The sequence below is a fragment of the Pseudophryne corroboree genome, chromosome 9 (assembly GCF_028390025.1).
Source record: "Pseudophryne corroboree isolate aPseCor3 chromosome 9, aPseCor3.hap2, whole genome shotgun sequence".
NCBI classification, from domain to species: domain Eukaryota; kingdom Metazoa; phylum Chordata; class Amphibia; order Anura; family Myobatrachidae; genus Pseudophryne; species Pseudophryne corroboree.
The window spans coordinates 228,137,406-228,160,430 of NC_086452.1; the positions used below are offsets into that span (position 1 = coordinate 228,137,406).

A 23,025-nucleotide genomic window follows, 5' to 3' on the forward strand; every position below is an offset into this window, starting at 1 on the left:
GGTCCAAATCCATTTTGGGTAAACGGGATAAATTTCATATGTCTTATGATTTTCCAGTTTCTGCTATGTTGCATTCTGACGATTCCATGCCAGACCTCACGGAACAAGATGAGGGTGAGGAGGGCGAAGTGGAGTCAGATAGTGAGGATTTTAACAATTCCGGCATTGATGATCTCATCAGAGCGGTGCATCAGTCTCTGAAGTTTACTGAAACTGAGGAGCCTCTCACAAATGATCAGGTCGTATTTACTAAACGACAAAAAACTCCAATAAGTTTTCCTGTCTCGGAATCTCTTAATCAGATGTTAGTAGAAACACGACAGAATCCAGATAAACGGTTTTCTATACCTCGCAGATTTAAGTCTAGTTACCCGTTTCCCGACTCTGTAACATGTACATGGGAGAATCCACCAATAGTTGATTCGTCAGTGTCGAAGCTTACCAAGAAATTAACCATACCAGTGCCAGCAGCTACTACGCTTAAAGACCCTTCAGATCGCAAGATAGAAACTATGCTAAAGTCCATGTATGTAGCAGCAGGAGTAATGCTGAGACCTGGATTGGTTGGCATCTGGGTCACTAAGGCGCTCATAATATGGATTACAGAACTCAAATCTGCTTTACATGACGAAAACCTGATACTACTTGCAAATCAAATGGGTGAGGCTGTAGAGTATCTCTGTACAGCGTCTACTGACGTCTGTCAGCTCACTTCTCGTATTTCATCGTCGCTAGTTACGGCACGAAGAGCACTCTGGCTGCGTGCTTATCATGCGGAGGCAGAGGTCAAACGAGGTATAGAGGCGTTGCCTTACGATGGCAAGAAGTTATTTGGTCCTGAATTGGACGCATGGATTACTGAGGCTACGGGAGGTAAGTCTGTTTTCTTACCATTGCCTCCACCGGTATCAAGAAGGAGGTACGCTGGACCTTCGTTCAAATCCTTTAGACCTCAGTCCTTTCGAGGACGTGGCAGAGGAACAGCCACGCCTGCTAGACGTGGTCGTGGTTTCCAACAAACCAACACAAGTCGCCAGGACGCTAAGGTTACCGACAAACCAGTGGCATGACGGGCTACCAGCCCATCTCGGTTCTCCGATTGTGGGAGCACGCCTTCAGACGTTCCATTTGGCGTGGTTCCACACATCCGCGGATGGGTGGATCCGCAATTTAGTGTTAAAAGGTTACAAAATAGAGTTCGACTGTCTTCCGCCTCTGCGGTTTTTCAAAACAGGATTGCCTCGGTCGGACGACAAGAGGGTGGTTCTGCAAATTGCCATTGGATTCAGCAGTTTTGATTCCGGTCCCTGTACATCAACAGGGTCAGGGTTATTATTCCAGTCTGTATGTGGTACCGAAGCCGGATGGCTCAGTCAGACCAATATTGAACTTAAAGGGTCTAAATCAGTACGTAACTTACTACAGATTCAAGATGGAGTCTCTGCGTTCCGTGATTGCGGGTTTAGAGCCAAATGAATTTATGATTGCGCTAGATCTCAAGGATGCGTACTTACACATTCCAATTTGGCAGCCTCATCAGAAATTATTGCGGTTTGCAATACGCCAGAACCATTTCCAGTTTCAGGCTCTACCGTTTGGCCTGTCGTCAGCGCCTCGGGTATTCACCAAAGTGATGTCTGTGATGATAGCTCATCTCAGATCCCTGGGAGTGACAATAGTTCCGTATTTAGACGATCTGCTCATCAAAGCTCCGTCTCAACAGATGCTTCTCCAACATGCGCTGCTAACGTACGATGTACTGGTTCACCACGGTTGGATTGTCAACTTCAAGAAATCACATCTAATTCCGTCTCAACGCCTTCAACGCCTTCAATTCCTAGGTATGATTCTCGATACGGTCAATCAAAGAATTTACCTACCACAACAGAAAGTACAAATTCTACGCCATCTAGTACAATTAGTGGCCACGCACAGTGTCTGTACACTTGTGCATTCGCCTCTTAGGCACAATGGTGGCAGCTTTCGAAGCGCTTCAGTTCGGAAGATTTCACTCGCGTCCATTTCAACTGAATGTGCTCTCCCAGTGGTCGGGCTCGCATCTGCAGATTCACCACAGGGTGAGGTTGTCGCCAAGGGCAAGAGTGTCTCTGCTCTGGTGGCTCAAGGAACACAATTTAAACGCAGGGAGACTGTTCGGAGGCTGGAATTGGATAATTCTAACGACGGACGCCAGTCTCAGAGGTTGGGGAGCGGTAATTCAAAATTGTCAGCTCCAGGGTCTCTGGGTGGATCACGAAAGATTGCTGTCTATAAATGTCCTGGAACTCCGCGCAATTTACAATGCGCTACGACAAGCAGTGCACATGCTTCGCTCTCAGACTGTCCAAGTGGAGTCAGACAATGCGACGGCGGTCGCATACATCAACAAACAAGGAGGAACGAGAAGCCGCATGGCAATGCGGGAAGTAGCTCGAATCCTCAATTGGGCGGAATACCACCAGGTGATATTGTCGGCCGTGTTCATTCCGGGAGTGGACAACTGGGAAGCGGATTATCTCAGTCGTCGGGATTTTCATCCAGGAGAATGGGCATTAAATCCAGAAGTGTTTCACATGTTGGTTCAGCGATGGGGTTATCCTCAGGTGGACCTGATGGCGTCTCGCCACAATCACCAAACGCTCCAGTATATGTCCAGAACAAGAGATCCAAAGGCAGTGGCGGTGGATGCTCTCACCGTTGCGTGGCCGTACAGCCTTGTGTATCTGTTTCCACCGTTTCCATTGCTCACTCTGGTGCTAAAACGGATCAAAAGAGAGTCTGTCACAGTCATACTAGTGGCGCCTCATTGGCCTCGGAGAGCTTGGTACTCGGATCTCTGAGGACTACTCGCAGACGATCCTTGGCCGCTCCCACTACGTCCAGACCTGTTACAACAGGGTCCGTTCCTTTACCCCGATTTAGCGCGGCTGCGTTTGACGGGGTGGCTGTTGAGACCGCCCTCTTAAGAAGAGAGGGCATCCCAGAATCAGTTATACCAACCATGTTACGAGCTAGGAAGCCGGTTACGGCAGCTCATTATTACAGAATATGGCGTACCTATATATGTTGGTGTGAAGCTCGGAAGTTTCCGACATCATCTTTCAAGTTATCCCGCCTTTTGTTATTTCTACAGACGGGTTTAGATGGAGGACTGCGTTTATCTACACTAAAGGTGCAGGTATCTGCTTTGTCAATTTACTTTCAAAGACGATTGGCTCTATTGCCGTCTATACACACTTTTTTCCAAGGTGTCCTCAGAGTTCAGCATCCATTCATTCCACCTACAGCGCCATGGGACTTGAATCTGGTTTTAGATTTCTTACAGTCTTCATATTTTGAACCCTTACAGCAAGTGGATATAAAGTTTCTCACTTGGAAAACAATTTTTCTTCTAGCCTTAGCTTCGGCAAGGCGTGTTTCAGATTTGGGTGCCTTGTCATGCAAGCCACCGTATTTGGTGTTTCATGATGACAGAGCGGAACTTCGGACGAATCCCGCTTTCTTACCAAAGGTAGTGTCATCTTTTCACATCAATCAACCAATAGTAGTTCCTGTGTTGACAGCACATTCTGGAACTCTGGATGTGGTACGCGCATTACGCGTTTATGTATCCCGAACGTCTTCAGTTCGTAAGACGTATACGTTGTTTGTTCTCTATGATGCTGCCAAGATGGGTTGGCCAGCGTCTAAACAAACCTTATCCAGATGGATAAAACTGACCATACGTCAGGCTTACCTTCATGCTAGGTTACAGCCGCCTACATCAGTAACCGCTCATTCCACACGTTCTGTGGGAACTTCGTGGGCAGCTGGTCGGGGAGCTTCTACGACGCAGCTTTGCTGTGCGGCTACATGGTCTTCAGTGCACACGTTTGTGCGCTTTTACAAGTTTGATACGTTTGCGGCATCAGCATCTAGCTTTGGCCGCCTAGTGTTACAGGTGCCAAACAGCTCTCCCGCCCACGGGGGAAGCTTTGGTACGTCCCAAGAGTACTCCAGTGAGCCCTAGTGGATAAAAAAGAAAATAGGATTTTGGTACTTACCAGGTAAATCCTTTTCTTTGAATCCATAGGGGGCACTGGACGCCCACCCAGAGCAGTTTTACCTGGTTTGTGGTAAGTTCAGAGGATCTTATGGTAACACACTCTCACCGACTGGTTAAAATTTATCAAGTGCTGGTTATGGTGTCAACTGTTTAGTTGTCAGTAACGTTATGTGTCAACTTCGTTGTTGTCCGTTATGTTATATGTAATACTCCATTGTCAACCTCTCTGTAGTTCCTGTTCGGCTCAGTAAAAAACACTGAGGTACTCGGGGATATGGAGGGGTGGAGTGTTCTAAATTTAAATATTCAGTGCTGTTTCCTGCGGAAGCCGTCCATATCCCAAGAGTACTCCAGTGCCCCCTATGGATTCAAAGAAAAGGATTTACCTGGTAAGTACCAAAATCCTATTTTCTGCTACTCTTATCACTCAGAATTCTAAACATGGCATTTGCTATTACATTAGAGGTTCAAGTTCAAGATGGAGTCGCTCAGGGCGGTCATTGCAAGTCTGGAAGAGGAAGATTATATGGTGTCTCTAGACATAAAGGATGCATACCTTCATGTCCCTATTTATCAACCTCATCAGGCGTTTCTGAGATTTGTGGTGGAGGATTGTCACTACCAATTTCAGACGTTGCCGTTTGGGCTGTCCACGGCCCCGATAATTTTTACCAAATTAATGGCGGAGATGATGGTGCTCCTGCGCAAGCATGGGGTCACAATTATCCCATACTTGGACGATCTCCTGATAAAAGCGAGATCGAGAGAACAGTTGCTGGTCAAAGTATCACTCTCCCTGAGGGTGTTACAACAACACGGTTGGATTCTAAACCTGCCAAAGTCACAGTTAGTTCCAACAACCAGATTGCTTTTCTTAGGCATGATTCTGGACACGGAACAAAAGAGGGTCTTTCTCCCGACGGAAAAGGCCCAGGAACTGCAGGACTTGGTCAGGGACCTGTTGAAGCCAAACAGGGTGTCGGTACATCACTGCACGCGAGTGCTGGGAAAAATGGTGGCGTCTTACGAGGCCATTCCATTCGGCAGGTTCCATGCCAGAACTTTTCAGTGGGACCTTCTGGACAAGTGGTCCGGGTCACATCTACAGATTCATCAGATGATCCGCCTGTCCCCCAGGGCCAAGGTATCTCTCCTGTGGTGGCTGCAGAGTGCTCACCTTCTAGAGGGTCGCAGGTTCGGAATCCAGGACTGGGTTCTGGTGACCACGGACGCGAGCCTCCGAGGATGGGGATCAGTCACACAGGGAAGAAACTTCCAGGGTCTGTGGTCAAGCCAGGAGGCTTGTCTACACATCAACATTCTGGAATTAAGGGCCATATACAACGGCTTTCGTCAGGCGCAGACCTTACTTCAAGGTCTATCGGTTCTGATTCAGTCAGACAACATCACAGCAGTGGCTCATGTAAACCGCCAAGGCGGCACAAGGAGCAGAGTGGCAATGGCAGAAGCCTCAAAGATTCTTCGATGGGCGGAGAGTCATGTAAGCGCTCTGACAGCAGTCTTCATTCCGGGAGTAGACAACTGGGAAGCAGACTTCCTCAGCAGACACGATCTACATCCAGGAGAGTGGGGACTTCATCAGGAAGTCTTCGCAGAGATTGCAAGTCAGTGGGGTCTGCCTCAAATAGACATGATGGTTTCACGCCTCAACAAGAAACTTCCGAGATATTGCGCCAGGTCAAGGGACCCTCAGGCGTTTGCAGTGGACGCACTGGTGACACCGTGGGTGTTTCAGTCTGTCTATGTGTTCCCTCTTCCTCTCATCTCAAAGATACAGAGAATCATAAGACGAAGAGGGGTTCAGGCGATTCTCATCGTTCCAAATTGGCCTCGAAGGGCCTGGTATCTCCGGATCTACAGGAAATGCTCTCAGAAGATCCGTGGCCTCTTCCTCTCAGGGAAGACCTGTTACAACAAGGGCCCTATCTGTTCCAGGACTTACCGCGACTGCGTTTGACGGCATGGCGGTTGAACGCAGGATCCTAGCGGAGAAGGGCATTCCGGAAGAGGTCATTCCTACGCTAATAAAGGCAAGGAAGGAGGTGACATCGAAACATTATCACCGTATCTGGAGTAAGTATGTGTCTTGGTGCAAAGCCAAGACTGCTCCTCCGGAAGAATTCCATCTGGGCCATTTTCTCCACTTCCTGCAAACTGGAGTGAATTTGGGCCTAAAGTTAGGCTCCATTAAGGTTCAGATTTCGGCCCTATCCATTTTCTTTCAAAGGGAATTGGCTTCTCTTCCAGAAGTCCAGACTTTCGTGAAAGGGGTGCTGCATATCCAGCCTCCTTTTGTGCCTCCAGTGGCACCATGGGACCTTAATGTGGTGTTACGGTTCCTTAGGTCTCACTGGTTTGAACCGCTTCAGTTGAATTAAAGTATCTCACTTGGAAAGTGGTCATGTTGTTGGCCTTGGCTTCGGCGCGGCGAGTGTCGGAGTTAGCGGCTTTGTCTCACAAAAGCCCTTATCTGATTTTCCATGTGGATAGAGCGGAGTTGTGTACTCGTCCCCAATTTTTGCTTAAGGTGGTTTCTTCTTTTCATATGAACCAACCAATTGTGGTGCCTGTGGCTACAAGGGACGTGGAGGATTCCAAATCCCTGGATGTGGTCAGGGCATTGAAAATTTATGTGGCCAGAACGGCTCGAGTTAGAAAAACAGAGGCTCTGTTTATCCTGTATGCTGCCAACAAGGTTGGTGCTCCTGCATCTAAGCAGACTATTGCTCGCTGGATCTGTAACACGATTCAGCAGGCTCATTCTACAGCTGGATTGCCATTACTGAATTCGGTTAAGGCCCATTCCACTAGGAAGGTGGGTTCTTCTTGGGCGGCTGCCCGGGGCGTCTCGGCTTTACAGCTTTGCTGAGCAGCAACTTGGTCGGGTACAAACACCTTTGCAAAATTCTACAAGTTTGATACCCTGGCCGATGAGGACCTAATGTTTGCTCATTCGGTGCTGCAGAGTCATCCGCACTCTCACGCCCGTTTTGGAGCTTTGGTATAATCCCCATGGTCCTTACGGAGTCCCCAGCATCCTCTAGGACGTAAGAGAAAATAAGATTTTAAACCTACCGGTAAATCTTTTCTCTGACGTCCTAGTGGATGCTGGGTACTCCGTAAGGACCATGGGGTATAGACGGGCTCCGCAGGAGACTGGGCACTCTTAAAAGAAAGATTAGGTACTATATCTGGTGTGCACTGGCTCCTCCCTCTATGCCCCTCCTCCAGACCTCAGTTAGTATCTGTGCCCGGCCAGAGCTGGATGCACCCTAGGGGCTCTCCTGAGCTTCCTAGAACAGAAAGTATTTGTTAGGTTTTTTATTTTCAGTGAGATCTGCTGGCAACAGACTCACTGCTACGTGGGACTGAGGGGAGAGAAGCAAACCTACCTGCTTGCAGCTAGCTTGGGCTTCTAAGGCTACTGGACACCATTAGCTCCAGAGGGATTGAACACAGGCCCAGTCCTCGGTCGTCTGGTCCCGGAGCCGCGCCGCCGTCCCCCTTGTAGAGCCAGAAGAACGAAGAGAAGTTGAAAATCGGCGGCTGAAGACTCCGGTCTTCATTAAGGTAGCGCACAGCACTGCAGCTGTGCGCCATTGCTCCCACAGCACACCACATACTCCGGTCACTGATGGGTGCAGGGCGCTGAGGGGGGGCGCCCTGGGCAGCAATTAGATTACCTTACTTGGCGAAAAGCACATAATACAGTCTGATAAACTGTATATGTGCATTAACCCCCGCCATTAAAGTACATAAAAGGACAGAAGCCCGCCGCTGAGGGGGCCGGGCCTTTTTCCTCAGCACACCGGTGCCATTTTCTCTTCACAGCTCAGCTGGAAGGAAGCTCCCCAGGCTCTCCCCTGCAGTATCCTGGTACACAAAGGGTAAAAAAGAGAGGGGGGGCACATAAATGTAGGCGCAAAACTGTGTATATAAGCTGCTATAGGGAAAAAATCACTCAGTATAGTGTACATCCCTGTATTATATAGCGCTGTGGTGTGTGCTGGCATACTCTCTCTCTGTCTCTCCAAAGGGCCTGGTGGGGGAACTGTCTTCAAATAGAGCATCCCCTGTGTGTGTGTGGTGTGTCGGTACACGTGTGTCGACATGTCTGAGGTAAAAGGCTTCTCTAAGGAGGTGATAGAGCGCATAAGTGTGTGGGAGGGTGTCTCCGTCAACAACGCCGACACCTGTTTGGATATGTGTAAGTGCTGAGGTAAAATTATTGCACAAAAGGTTAGGGAACAGAAAGGAAATCTACCCTGGTCTGTCCCTATGTCACAGAGTCCTTCAGAGTCTCTCTATGTTCACTATCCAAAGTAACAAAGTATTGACACGGAGTTTAACTCCACTGTCGACTACGATAATGCAAAGTTACAGCCAAGAGTGCTAAAAGATATTCAATATATGATTATTGGAATAAAAGATGATTTGCATATCACACTGATGACTCATTTGTCCCTGACACGAGAGTACACATGTTAATGGGAAGAATGCTGAGGTAAATTTCCCTCCTCTCATGAGGAAAAAGAGCGGGAATCTCCAGACAAGAGACTGCAGCTTCCCACAAGAGAATTCTCAGGCTGTATCCTTTCCCCACTAGGGCCAGGATGTGTTGAGAATCTTCCCCTTGGGTGTCCTGTTTGCACTAGCTATTCTCAGGGATCCTGCAGATAGCGTGCACATTCTAGTATACTACCCAGACCGGCGATTGTGTCGGCATGGGTTTATAGCGCTGTGGCAGCATGGACAGGTACCTTATCAGCAGAGATTGAGACCCTAGTATGCATATAAATATTTTAATATGCTGTCTTAAGTGATAGATATATAATTATAAAGCATGCCCAAAGGGACATGAGTATACTGGGTCCTAGAGACAAAAGCTATGTCGATTTCTGCTTGACGTGTCCTGTAGAATATACATTGGACAGATGATGCCGACTTAAGAGGCATATGGAAGGCTGAGGATTGTGTGGAGAAAGGTTCTCGGGCCTGGTCTCCACAGTTATAGCTGGTAATTCTGATATTTTGCCTTATCTACCTGCACAGCCTAGGAAAGCATGACATTATTAAATGCAGCTTTTCGAATAAAGAAACAAGAAAGTCTGAGGTGCGTCCTTTCTTGTCAGAGCCGGGGGCAGAGGAAAGAAGCTGTACAACACAGCTAGTCCCCAGGAACAGAAGTCCTCCCCGGCCTCTACAAAAATCCACCGCATGTTGCTGGGGCTCCACAGGCGGAGCTAGGCCCGGTGGGGACACGCCTTCGTAAGTTCAGCCACAAGTGGGTTCACTCCCTGTTAGATCCCTGGGCAATAGAAATTGTATCGCAGGGATACAGGCTGGACTGTGAGAAGATGCCCCCTCACCGAGGACCCGGCGGGCTTCCCCCCAAGAGAGGGAGCCAGTGTTAACTGCAATTCGTAAATTGTATCTTCAACAGGTGGTGGTCAAGGGTCCCCTCCTTCAACAAGAGGGTGTTATTATTCGACCATGTTATAATCCCGAAACCAGACGGTTCAGTTAGACCCATATGGAATTAAAATCCCTGAACATATACCTGAAAAGGTTCAGGTTCAAGATGGAATCGCTAAGAGCGGTCATTGCATGCCTGAAATGGATCGGGACATAAGGGATGCATACCTTCGTGTCCCCATTTATCCACCTCATCAGGCGTACCTCAGAATTGCGGTACGGGATTGTCATTACCAATTTCACCAAGGTAATGGCGGATATGATGGTGCTCCTGCGGAAGCAAGGTGTCACTATTATCACATACTTGGATGATCTCCTCATAAAAGCGAGATCAAGAGAGCAGTTGCTGGACAGCGTATCACCTTCTCTGGAAGTGAAACGGCAACACGACTGGATTCTATATATTCCAAAGTCGCAGTTGGTTCATACAGCTCATCTGCCTCGCCTAGGCATGATCCTAGACACAGACCAGAAAAGGGTTTATCTCCCGATGGAGAGAGCTCATGAGCTCATGACACTGGTCAGGAATCCATTGAAAACCAAAACAGGTGTCAGTGCATCACTGCACTCGAGTCCTGGGAAGGATGATGGCATCATACGAGGCCATCCCCTTCGGCTGGTTCCATGCAAGGACAATGGAACTTACTGGACAAGTGGTCCGGATCACATCTTCAGATGCATCGGTTAATCACCCTATCCCCCAGGGCCAGGGTGTCTCTCCTGTGGTGGCTGCGGAGTGCTCACCTTCTCGAGGGCCGCAGATTCGGCATTCAGGACTGGGTCCTGGTGACCATGGATGCAAGCCTCCGAGGGTGGGGGGCAGTTACACAGGGAAGAAAATTCCAAGGTTTGTGGTCAAGCCAACAGACTTGCCTTCACATCAATATCCTGGAACTAAGGGCCATATACAACGCCCTAAGTCAAGCGGAGTTCCTGCTTCGCGACCAACCGGTTCTGATCCAGTCAGACCGCAGGGGCTCATGTAAACCGCCAGGGCGGCACAAGGAGCAGGGTGGCGAGGGTAGAAGCCACCAGAATTCTTCGCTGGGCGGAGAATCAAGTAAGCGCACTGTCAGCAGTGTTCATTCCGGGAGTGGACACGACCTCCACCCGGGAAAGTGGTGACTTCATCAGGAAGTCTTCACGCAGTTTTGCAAATTGATGGAAACTGCCTCAGGTGGACTACATGGCGTCCCACCTCAATAAAAAGATAGAAAAGGTTTTACGCTGGGTCAAGGGACTCTCAGGCGATAGCTGTGGTCGCACTAGTAACACCGTGGGTGTTCCAGTCGGTCTATATATTCCCTCCTCTTCCTCTCAGACCCAAGGGCTGAGAATTGTAATAAACGGAGGAGTGTGAACAATATTCTTTGCTCCGGATTGGCCAAGAAGGACTCGGTACCCGGAACTGTAAGAAATGCTCTCAGAGGACCCATGGCCTCTGCCTCTCAGTCAGGACATGTTGCAACAGGGACCCTGTCTGATCCAAGACTTACCGCGGCTGCGTTGGACGGTATGGCGGTTGAACGCCGGATCCTAGCGGAAAAGGGCATTCCGGATGCAGTTATTCCTACGCTGATAAAGGCTAGGAAAGACGTGACAGCAAGACTTTTTCACTGTATATGGCGAAAATAGGTTGCTTGGTGTGTGGCCGGGAAGGCCCTACAGAGGAATTCCAGGGGGGTCGATTTCTGCACTTCCTACAGTCAGGAGTGACTATGGGCCTAAAATTAGGATCCATAAAGGCCAAGATTTCGGCCCTATCCCTTTTTTCTCTCAAAAAGAACTGGCTTCACTGCCTGAAGTTCGGACGTTGTTACAGGGGTGCTGCATATTCAGCCCCTTTTGTGCCTCCAGTGGCACCTTGGGATCTTAACATGTGTTGGATTCCTAAAATCCCACTGGTTTGAGCCACTTAAGACCGTGGAGCTAAAATATCTCACGTGGAAAGTGGTCATGCTTTTGGCCTTAGCTTGTACTAGGCGTGTGTCAGAATTGGCGGCTTTGTCATGTAAAAGCCCATATCTGATCTTCCATATGGAAAGGGCAGAATGGAGGACTCGTCCCCAATTTCTCCCTAAGGTGATATCATCGTTTCATTTGAACCAACCTATTGTGGTGCCTGCGGCTACTAGGGACTTGGAGGATTCCAAGTTGCTGGACGTAGTCCGGGCCCTGAAACTTTATGTTTCCAGGACGGCTAGAGTCAGAAAAACTGACTCGCTATTTATCCTGCATGCACCCAACAAGCTGGGTGCTCCTGCTTCAAATCAGACTATTGCTCGCTGGGTCTGTAGCACCATTCAGCTTGCACATTCTGCGGCTGGACTGCCGCATCCTAAATCAGTAAAAGCCCATTCCACGAGGAAGGTGGGCTCTTCTTGGGCGGCTGCCCGAGGGGTCTCGGCTTTACAACTTTGCCGAGCTGCTACTTGGTCGGGTTCAAACACTTTTGAAAAATTCTACAAGTTTGATACCCTGGCTGAAGAGGACCTTGAGTTTGCTCATTCGGTGCTGCAGAGTCATCCGCACTCTCCCGCCCGTTTGGGAGCTTTGGTATAATCCCCATGGTCCTTACGGAGTACCCAGCATCCACTAGGACGTCAGAGAAAATAAGAATTTACTCACCGGTAATTCTATTTCTCGTAGTCCGTAGTGGATGCTGGGAGCCCGTCCCAAGTGCGGACTCTCTGCAATACATGTATATAGTTATTGCTTAACTAAAGGGTTATTGTATGAGCCATCTGTTGAGAGAGGCTCAGTTATTGTTCATACTGTTAACTGGGTATAGTTATCACGAGTTGTACGGTGTGATTGGTGTGGCTGGTATGAGTCTTACCCTTGATTCCAAATCCTTTCCTAGTAATGTCAGCTCTTCCGGGCACAGTTTCCCTAACTGAGGTCTGGAGGAGGGGCATAGAGGGAGGAGCCAGTGCACACCAGATATAGTACCTAATCTTTCTTTTAAGAGTGCCCAGTCTCCTGCGGAGCCCGTCTATACCCCATGGTCCTTACGGAGTACCCAGCATCCACTACGGACTACGAGAAATAGAATTACCGGTGAGTAAATTCTTATTTTTCTCGTAGTCCGTAGAGGATGCTGGGCGCCCGTCCCAGTGCAGACGACATACTGCAAGACTTGTATATAGTTGTTGCTTACATAAGGGTTATGTTTCAGTTGAATCCGTTTTGGACTGGTACTGGTTTTGTTTCATACTGTTGACTGGTTCGTATATTCCATGTTATGCGGTGTGAATGGTGTGGCTGGTATGAATCTTGCCCTTGGATTTACAAAATCCTTTCCTCGTACTGTTAGTCTCCTCTGGGCAGTTTCTCTAACTGAGGTCTGGAGGAGGGGCATAGAGGGAGGAGCCAGTGCACACCCATACCTAAAGTTCTTTTTAGTGCCCATGTCTCCTGCGGAGCAAGTCTATTCCACATGGTCCTTATGGAGTCCCCAGCATCCTCTACGGACTACGAGAAAAAGATTTACCGATAGGTTTAAAATCTTATTTTTTTATTTATGTTAAGTACATATTAACTCCGTTCCCCTTCTATGTACTCCCCTTCTGTATCCACACTCCACTGGATTTTTTTTTCCATTGGTCAAAGCAGTGCTGTAGCTCATTATCTGTCAGTTGTCTCAACAGCTTTGTTTTCTTATTTACCTCAGTAACTGATGAAAAACGTGGTCCCTTGAGTACAGATTTGACTTTAGGGAAAAGAAAAGTCACACGGTGCTAGATCTGGCGAGTATGAAGGGTGTTCTAGCACTGCAATCTGCTTCTCGGCCAAAACTTGCTTCACATAGAGAACTGTGAGGGCTGATACGTTGTCCTCATGGAGGTTGAATACTGTGAGAAATTAATCTGCGCTGGAAATATAATCAGTAGCTGCTCTCGTTAGAGTGTGAAATAGATTTAAGAGAGGTGATACAAGAGTGCTCTGATTGCATAATAAATATATCTGTGTAATTAGGTATATATTAAGCATCATGAATATGTGTGTAAACAAGTAATAAAATATTTTATTTACGCAATACCAAACTTGATTAATGTTTATAGAAAAAGGCTTACAGCGTATCCCAACATTTTCTTGAAGTTCATGACAAGAATCCCAAAAGACTTAGATTTCTGGGAATACAAAAAGTCAACCCAAACTGGAGAGGGGGAGACAAAGGGCCGGATGTAATGAAATCCGAGTTGGCCAGAGGTGCGGGTTCCCAGCTGAACTCGGACATTTTTGTTAAGTGTCAATCATGTACAAGTCAAAACCAAGCCTTGTAAATGATTGTCGCTCTAAAATAAATGTGCGTGTTCACCCAGGAACCCACACCCCTGGCCAACTCAGACTTCATTACATCCGTCCCATAGTCTGGGAGAGTCCAGGGGATCTGGGAATAACCCGTCCACGTGCTCTGGTGGGGTCCATCTTGCAGAGATCCGGGCTGCTGGCGGTGGGCGAGGTGTGCGGGCAGGTATGTGGGGGTCCATGGAGCTCTCTCGCTGTGCTCTGGTATTAGGCAGGTTGGGTGCTAATTCAGCCATCTTATATTTTGGTCACATGACTGTAGTAGCCAATCCGCTTCCAGGAAGGGTCTGCGGACCCTAGCAGTCAATGTGATCGTCTCTATAGGTTTAAACAAGGACGTTGGGATACATGAAATCGCCATTGTAACGTTTTACACGCTGTTACTAGTTCTCTGTGCTTCACAGCAGCTTCCAGTATTCTACACATCCATTATCAATGCCTATCTGAGTGCAAAAGGCCTGGTCTTTTTTTGCCACAGCTCCCCTCCATAGCTCTTGACAGTCTGCATGTGTAAACACGGCTCCCTAGGGCATAAGCCCACTATCTTACGTTAGTCGCCACAGTGACCAGACCCACCAGGGATCCCTGCCGTCACTGGATCATGGTTAAATCTGCTCCGTTATACAGGCCGTAACATTTCTTCCTGGTTTCTTGTTACTGGCGGAAGCCAGTGTTCTTTACACAAACTCTCAGCCTTGTATCTCCAGCTATTAATAAAATTCATGAGAACAACCTTCATACATACTGCCCACCTTCTGTTCAAAGAAACCGTGCTCCTTTATTCTCCTGCATCCAACCTGGATCCACAAGCCGCACTGAGTGTGACAAGAATAAGAAAATATGGATATACGCTATGCAGACCCTAGCCACACAAGGCTTAAATATCGATATAGAAATTAATTTACTCCTCTAAAATAATACCCCTTCATTTATTTAGAATTATCTTATTCTAATTTTACAATTTTTACCTATTCATAAATCCATTTATATACTGTACATTGGCGGTAATTCTGAGTTAATCGCAGCAGCAAGTTTGTTAGCAATTGGGCAAAACCATGTGCACTGCAGGGGGGGCAGATATAACATTTGCAGAGAGAGTTAGATTTGGGTGGGTTATTTCGTTTCTGTGCAGGGTAAATACTGGCTGCTTGTTTTTACACTGAAATTTAGATTTCAGTTTGAACACACCCCACCCAAATCTATCTCTCTGCACATGTTATATCTGCCTCCCCTGCAGTGCACATGGTTTTGCCCAACTGCTAAAAACTTTCCTGCTGCGATCAACTTTGAATTACCCCCATGATTTCTGTTAAAATTAGTCTTTTCCCTTAACAATCATTTAACCTCAAAACTTTGTCTTATATATTTTCTATCTTTACACTTTTTTAAATGTCTTTGCTCAAACCAAACGGTTAATAAGCAATACCAAAAAGAAAGAATGCAGAAAACATTCAGTTTTTTATTAAAACATGAGCTTGCCGCTCTTTTATTTTTAGAAATTAATTTCTGTTTTAAAGAGAACTAATACATTTTTTTAAAAGAATTCAGACATAAATAGTAAGCAGGGGGGACACTGATCATCTTTGACAAAGTGCATAACGCATGAAATGCATTGGGTTGTGGACAGCCGGAAGTGGTTACAGCGGGACGCAAGTTCCAATGTCGGACGGAAGATCGGCGGCGATATGCAAGCTTCCCTGCTGGGAGAGAAGATCGGCAGGCCGAAGTAATCCACTGAACAACAGGAGAAGGTAGGAGTACTTAGGGATAGTTGGCTAGACTGGATCCTCGTCTTTACAACAGCACTGCCACCCGAGAGCATGTCTGACCAAAGACATCCTTGTAACGTTAGGAACACCCAGTCTCCCACCCAAAACAAGTGTCCAAAAGGACTAAAAACATTATTCATGGTATGGCATAAATAAAATATTTCATTATTTGTTTATACACATTGATATATCTAATTAGAAATATATTATAATATATTTATTATACAATCAGTGTGCTCTTGTATCACCTATATTAAATCTGATGGAAAATGAAACCATTTTTTCACAACTCTGCCCTCTTTCTTCTGTTTCTTTCTAGAACATTTTGTGTCATTTTGATTCACTGTTGCACTTTCTGTTACCCAATCTTCCAAAATAACACCCTTGTTATCAAAGAAAAAATTAATATGTCTTGGAATTTGGGCTTGCTTTGACTTATGTTCTTCATTCTTGGTGATGATGGTGTTTTCCAGTGTATGGACTGATGTTTTGTGTCAGGATCTACTAAAAGATCCATGTTTTATCACAGGTAATAACTTTATCTAAAAAATGCGAATTCACTTGAATTAAATGTCTGTACAAATTCACTTCCAATCTTCTTTCTTCTCGGCAGTGAGAAGCCTTAGAACCATCTTGGCACAAACTTTTGTCATGTTGATATCTTGATGCAAAACTTGCCTAACCGTTTCTTTCTTGATGATTTAATTTCCGCTATCATTTGTATGCAGAGTTGACAGTCAATTCGAACAATTTTTTCAATTTTTTTCCATATTTCCCTTTGTTTTTGATGAGCAAGACCTTCTGGGACGTTCATCACCTTTGACATCCTCACGACCATCACTAAATCTTTTGTGCCACCCAAACACATGAGCACATGACTTACAATCTGACCCGTAAGGCTTGCTTAGCATACAGAAAGTTGTGATAGGTGTTTTGGTCAATTTAACTAAAAATGTTAACACATTGCTCTACTTTTGAACTAAGCATTTTTGTTACCCACTGGAAACACAGAACTCCGTCGAACCCTGTGTGACAGCAAACTATCTGTGGGAGAGGGGTGAAACTTGTAACACCGTTTTGGGCTAGTCCAAGGTCAATGTTCCCCCACTCCCATTTAACTTGCACATAATGTTTTTTTTTTTTTTTTTTTTTTTTTTTTTACGAGTACAGTCTCTTTATTTAATAGCCACACCTCGTACATTACAGCTCATTGAAACAATGCTTCATGTTTGCTTATTCTTCAAAGATATTCTGAAATGTCGTGGACAGATTTGTTGATATCCCTTCGAAAAGTTAATAATTGGATTATACTCAACAGAGTTTTCTAAACTCTGCCAATACAGTCCATGTTTTAAATTAATCCATGCTTGAACACAGGGGACTTAATTAGTACCTCAGTCAATTTGATTAACCCATCGTGGCTCAAGCTTGGATATCCTTAAACCTGAACTGTAAGGGTGCAGTTTGGGAAAATCTAGTTTGTAGTGATATTTCAGACTAATTGGTTTCTTGAATTAGGGCACTGTGGGCAGAGACCCGGCACACATGGTGGCAGTGGCACATAGAGGGTTAATTCCTTGTGCTGTAGTACAATTTCTTCAGGGTCCATGGTCTCCACAGGGTTAACCTTGGGGTGGGGTGGGGGGGATCATATTACATGTACTGTAAATGTGTATATTTCCTCTTAGTAGTCTCATTTCTAGTGTAAACATATCTAACTTAAGGCCCGTACACACTTGAACGGCCGATATATCGCGGGTCCGTCGACCAGTGTGTATGGCCTATACGTCTGTGAACTCCGTCGTTCACAGATGTATCGCGTCGTCCCCGCAGCACAGCCGACGGCCAATATATCTACCGATATATTGGTGCGTCGCTGTGTGTGTACGGGTGGTCGGCCGACCGCCCGTACACATGCTGCGGCGGCCGGCGGTGATTGACAGCTGAACTGGGCGGGCGTGTGTACACGCCCGCCCAGTTCATGACGTCAGTCCCCGACGGATCGGGCAGTGTATATGCACAGCACACTGCCCGATCCGTCCATAGCTATATCTGCCGATCAATTGATCGGCAGATATATCTTCCAGTGGGTACTCACCTTTAGAACGCCTCTCCTCATAGTCCAGTGTCTCCAACCACTTAATAAATTTGGTAGCTCGCCTCTGAACCTTTTCAAGTTCTAATATGTCTCTTTTATAGTGTGGTGCCAAGAGCTGTACACAATATGTTATACGTAAGGTGCTGTGTGCAGTTGTGAAATTGGGGAAACACATTATTGAATATGTGGTTTTCTCACTTCACCCATTGCTACAGACATTCCCTGATCTTTGTGTTCTATGTTTATGCCATCTTCATGTTTTGCACCTCGGCATTCCGTGTCTCTGATCACACTGCCTCCTGCACTCCCACTTGCACCCAAACCTACCCCATCTTTTAATCCTGTAACTATCCCTTCTATCTCAAACATTCTCTTATCTCCTGTCCCCAAGAAACCATCTGAACCCTGTCTGTTTGCTTTGCACTTATACTACTTGAGCAGCTTGGTACAGCCATCTGACCCACTTTCTTTCTACTCGCTTGCTTCACATTACTCTAAAACAGCGCTCAGTCGTTACCATGGTGACAAGTTGAAGTAAAGGGGAAAGTACTCCTTCACTTAAACTAAGAGAACGCTGTGAACTGACACCAACCTAGGAGAACATTATAAAATGAGAGCAGTGATTTGGATTATTGGGTGTAAAAGAGATGTCTGCTAGAAACAACCGGGTGGTTTATAGAAATATTGTGAAGGTGGTATGGTTCATCTGGATTACTGGGTAAAGTCTTAGAACCATGGTTCAGAGGTTTTTGCCTATTACAGAGGCCCTTCTCCCATATAGAAAGATGTTCTCACCGGTACTGGGATGCCGCTAGGACTTATCTCAGCATTGTAAGATCTTACGTTGGTAACCAAGTGACTGCAAATTATATTATTGCAGTGATTGTAAACAGAACAGAAATGAACTTGCAGATAAGTACTATAACAGCAGCACAGTATACTAGCAGAACCCAGATAATACACTGGAGGCAAAATACTGAGGGTTCAGGTAATGCTGAGGGTATGAGGCTGCAGACAAGGCTGAGTAGATAAATAGCAGGATCCAGGAGCAGAGCTGAAGGTATATCTAAAACTAATCCGGGAATATACAGAGCAGGAGACTGATGACAAAGCGGACAGGCAGGGAGGAACCAGAACTTCAGCAGCACAGAGTTTCTCCAAAACGGCAATATCCGCAAGCTAAACACCAGGGCTTAAGCTATGACTGGCAAGGAGTCTAAGCCGTACTGCCTTAAATCAGCCACAACAGCCAACCTGTTTGCATCCCGAGAGACTAGCCCAAATTTGAATAATCCTCTGCAGCTGAGCGCTGCATGTACAAAGAACAGCGTCCCGCCTGTTACGAAGAACCACTGCATCTGCCAGGAGTCCTGGTTTCTTAGCAACCATTGGCCCGTGCGGCTGGTGTGACGTGCTGTCGCGGTTGCTTGGCAGCGAATGAGGGGGAGAGCTGCCTTTAACAGAAGGTAGACTTTGATTATATGATTACGAGGGATTATCATGTATCGTATATAGAGATATCACTTTAAATGAAAGATATATAAAAGACATTGCTATAACAAAATAATAATTAAAAAAGAAACCTCAGATGAGCTGTATAATTGCACTAAACCAAAATGTACAGTTGTTTCCTCCCCCCCCCCCCACTATTTAATTAGATGTATATTTTATAAATATTACTAAATGTATGGGTCTCAACAGAATTTTGTGTTTTTCTTCCAATAGGAAACTATACATCAGCAGTTGGAATGGCCAGTAAATGTAAAATCACTTTCATTTTCCCGATAGGAGTGAAACCCCTCAGGAGAAGGAGATTCCAGGTAGCAGTGAGACTTTGTGCCAAAACCTGAGTCCTGAGAATGACCCCCAAGCTGCAGCTCCATGCGAGGAGCCAAGAAAACCTGAGACAAATGAGGTAATGTTTTCTTTTTCCAGTGATCTCATTGCACTTTTCCAGCCCTTCATGCCCTAACAGAATCTTAAAAAGGTGCGAATGTTAAATTAGTGGTTCCAACCACTATTCTGAGAATACTATGTCATACTTTCCCTTCTCCTTCCTACAGACTCTCCTAGTGCTACAGTATAATATTTTACAGATGGTTTGATATTTATTATACACAGAACAGAAGAGTTACAATGCGCAAATGCTTAACTTGGTTAACATTATAATGAATATTCTACATCTACATACCTCTCTATTGGAGCCTTGCATACTTTTATTAAAATGATTTCTATAAAAGTTACAACACGATCTTTATTAAGACATTTGTGAAACCTAGGGAAGTATCTGTACCATAAATGACAATACATTTTATTATTAGCTACTTAGTTCAAGGCAGAATTCCTTCTTTAATGGAAGAATTGACGCCTGATGGGACAAGCAGAAATGTGTGAATAGTCTGGCTTTTCACACATTTTCCTTGTTGTGCACAATACTTTTGGAAAAAATTGGATCCCTTGTGCTATTTGATTCATTGGAGTGCTGGTTTGTATGAACTCACAATAAAAACAAATATCCTAATTTTATAATTATTATTTGTTAATATAATATTATAAACCAGAGTCAGACAATATTATTTTTATGTATGTAAAAAGGTTTTCTCACAGTACTCATATATTTTGGCCTTGCAAGGTGGATCAATAACCATGCATGCATGTAAAGAGCCTTACAATTTTATAAAAATTGGAAGCAATAAATGAAATGTAAAAATACAGAGTAAAAATACAAATTGGATACAGTATAAACCAATAGGGTTAATAGCACTTGTGCCTGTATCAGAGATCCAGGGAATATATTGGATGTTGTCCCATCACTCCCAATCAATGTCTATATAGGCACAGTACTTCAATATGCTGTATAGTTCCAAGTAGACCTACAATTAGGCACTTACGGATACTTTGATTTAGCCGCTTTGCACGGCTAAACCTGGTGCTGTTGGGTGCAACAAATGGGAAATGCCCAGTACTGGAACAAACATTTGCATGTTGCCTGTGACGGGTTATATACAAATATGGGCACCCGAAAAACCTTTGAATCGCTCTCTATGTTTTTAATGACCTATAATTCCCCAACTCTAGCCCATTCCACATTATACCCAAAGACTTGTATTATTTCCATTAACACAACATAGTGCTATATATCTACCCCTCCATTGCTTCCCACTGACATGTATTATCCCTAGTGACATTATACACACATAATACCCCAGCTCTGCCTCCTCTCCACTGATAATGCATTTATGTAATTTTTATCTGCTTGCCTCATTGTGTTTGGAGTAATGTACTAATACCCATATAACATAGTAACATCGTCAGTGAGATTGAAAATAGACTAGTAGTCCATCGAGTTCAACCTGAATTATATTGCATTCCCTATTCTGTGTAGATTATAGGCTATATCCTTCTTATCTTTTTCTGTTAGAAATTTGTCTAACTCATTTTTAAACCTATTGACTGAGTCCGCCATTACAACCTTCTCTGGCAGTATATTCCATATTCGTATTGCCCTTACAGTGAAGAATCCCTTCCTGTCCGAAGTACAAAATTTCCTCTCCTCAAGCGTTAGTGGGTGTCTGCACGTTTTGTGTAGAGGTCTCTTAGTAAACAACTCACATGATAGCTCTGCATATTGCCCCTTTATATATTTGTAAATGTTAATCATATATGCTCTTAGTAGTCTCATTTCTAGTGTAAACATATCTAACCTAGAAAGCCTCTCCTCATAGTCCAGTGTCTCCAACCACTTAATTAATTTGGTAGCTCTCCTCTGAACCTTTTCAAGTTCTAATATGTCTCTTTTATAGTGTGGTGCCAAGAGCTGTACACAATATGCAAGATGCGACCGTACCAATGATTTGTGCAGTGGCAGGATTACGCTCTCATCCCTTGGCTCAATTCCCCTTTCAATGCATGCTAACACCTTATTTGCCTTTGTTGCTGCACTTTGCTAAATCTACTATCCGTGAACACCCCCAAATCCTTTTCTAATATAGTTTCACCTATATTTCTCTAACGTCCTAGTGGATGCTGGGGACTCCGTAAGGACCATGGGGAATAGACGGGCTCCGCAGGAGACATGGGCACTTTAAGAAAGAATTTAGATTCTGGTGTGCTCTGGCTCCTCCCTCTATGTCCCTCCTCCAGTTTGAATCTGTGCCCGGACGAGCTGGGTGCTGTTTAGTGAGCTCTCCTGAGCTTGCTATAAGAAAGTATTTTGTTAGGTTTTTTTATTTTCAGGGAGCTCTGCTGGCAACAGACTCCCAGCATCGTGGGACTGAGGGGAGAGAAGCAGCCCTACTCTCTGCAGATAGGTCCTGCTTCTTAGGCTACTGGACACCATTAGCTCCAGAGGGATCGTACACAGGATCTCACCCTCGTCGTCCGATCCCGGAGCCGCTCCGCCGTCCCCCTCGCAGAGCCGGAAGACAGAAGCCGGGTGAAAGAAGCAAGAAGACTTCGAAATCGGCGGCAGAAGACTCCAGTCTTCACTGAGGTAGCGCACAGCACTGCAGCTGTGCGCCATTGCTCACACACTACACCCACATACTCCGGTCACTGTAAGGGTGCAGGTCGCAGGGGAGGGGCGCCCTGGGCAGCAATTAGAGACCTCTTTGGCAAAAGTTTGCATATATACAGTTGGGCACTGTATTTATGTATGAGCCCCCGCCAAAAATTGTACATGAAAGCGGGACAGAAGCCCACCGTCGAGGGGGCGGGGCTTCTTCCTCAGCACTCACCAGCGCCATGTTTTTTCTCCACAGCACCGCTGAGAGGAAGCTCCCCAGCCTCTCCCCTGCAGTTACACGGTAGAAGAGGGTAAAAAGAGAGGGGGGCCACATAATTAGGCGCAAAAATCAATATAAACAGCAGCTACTGGGTTAACATTAAGTTACTGTGTTATTCCTGGGTTTATAGCGCTGGGGTGTGTGCTGGCATACTCTCTCTCTGTCTCTCCAAAGGGCCTTATGGGGGAATTGTCTTCAGATGAGCAATCCCTGAGTGTGTGGTGTGTCGGTACGCTTGTGTCGACATGTCTGAGGTAAAAGGCTCCCCTAAGGAGGAGATGGAGCAAATATGTGTGTGAGAGGGTGTCTCCGTCGACAACGCCGACACCTGTTTGGATATGTGTAATTAAGTGCTAAGGTGAATTTATTGCACAAAAGATAAGAGAACAGACAGGGAATCTACCCATGTCTGTCCCTATGTCGCAGAGACCTTCAGAGTCTCTCAATGCTCACTATCCAAAATAATAGACACTGATATCGACACGGAGTCTGACTCCAGTGTCGACTACGATAATGCAAAGT

General features: G+C 45.7%; 1 protein-coding gene across 4 annotated transcripts in view; it reads left to right on the forward strand.

Moving 5' to 3' along the window:
- WDR47 (WD repeat domain 47) overlaps positions 1 to 23,025 on the forward strand; it is a 207,650-nt gene that overhangs the window by 81,125 nt on the left and 103,500 nt on the right. For all 4 annotated transcript variants that reach the window (XM_063940149.1, XM_063940146.1, XM_063940148.1 and 1 more), the window contains one exon: positions 19,508 to 19,634. In XM_063940149.1, the coding sequence (XP_063796219.1) occupies positions 19,508 to 19,634 (127 nt within the window). The remainder of the gene's footprint in view (positions 1 to 19,507; positions 19,635 to 23,025) is intronic.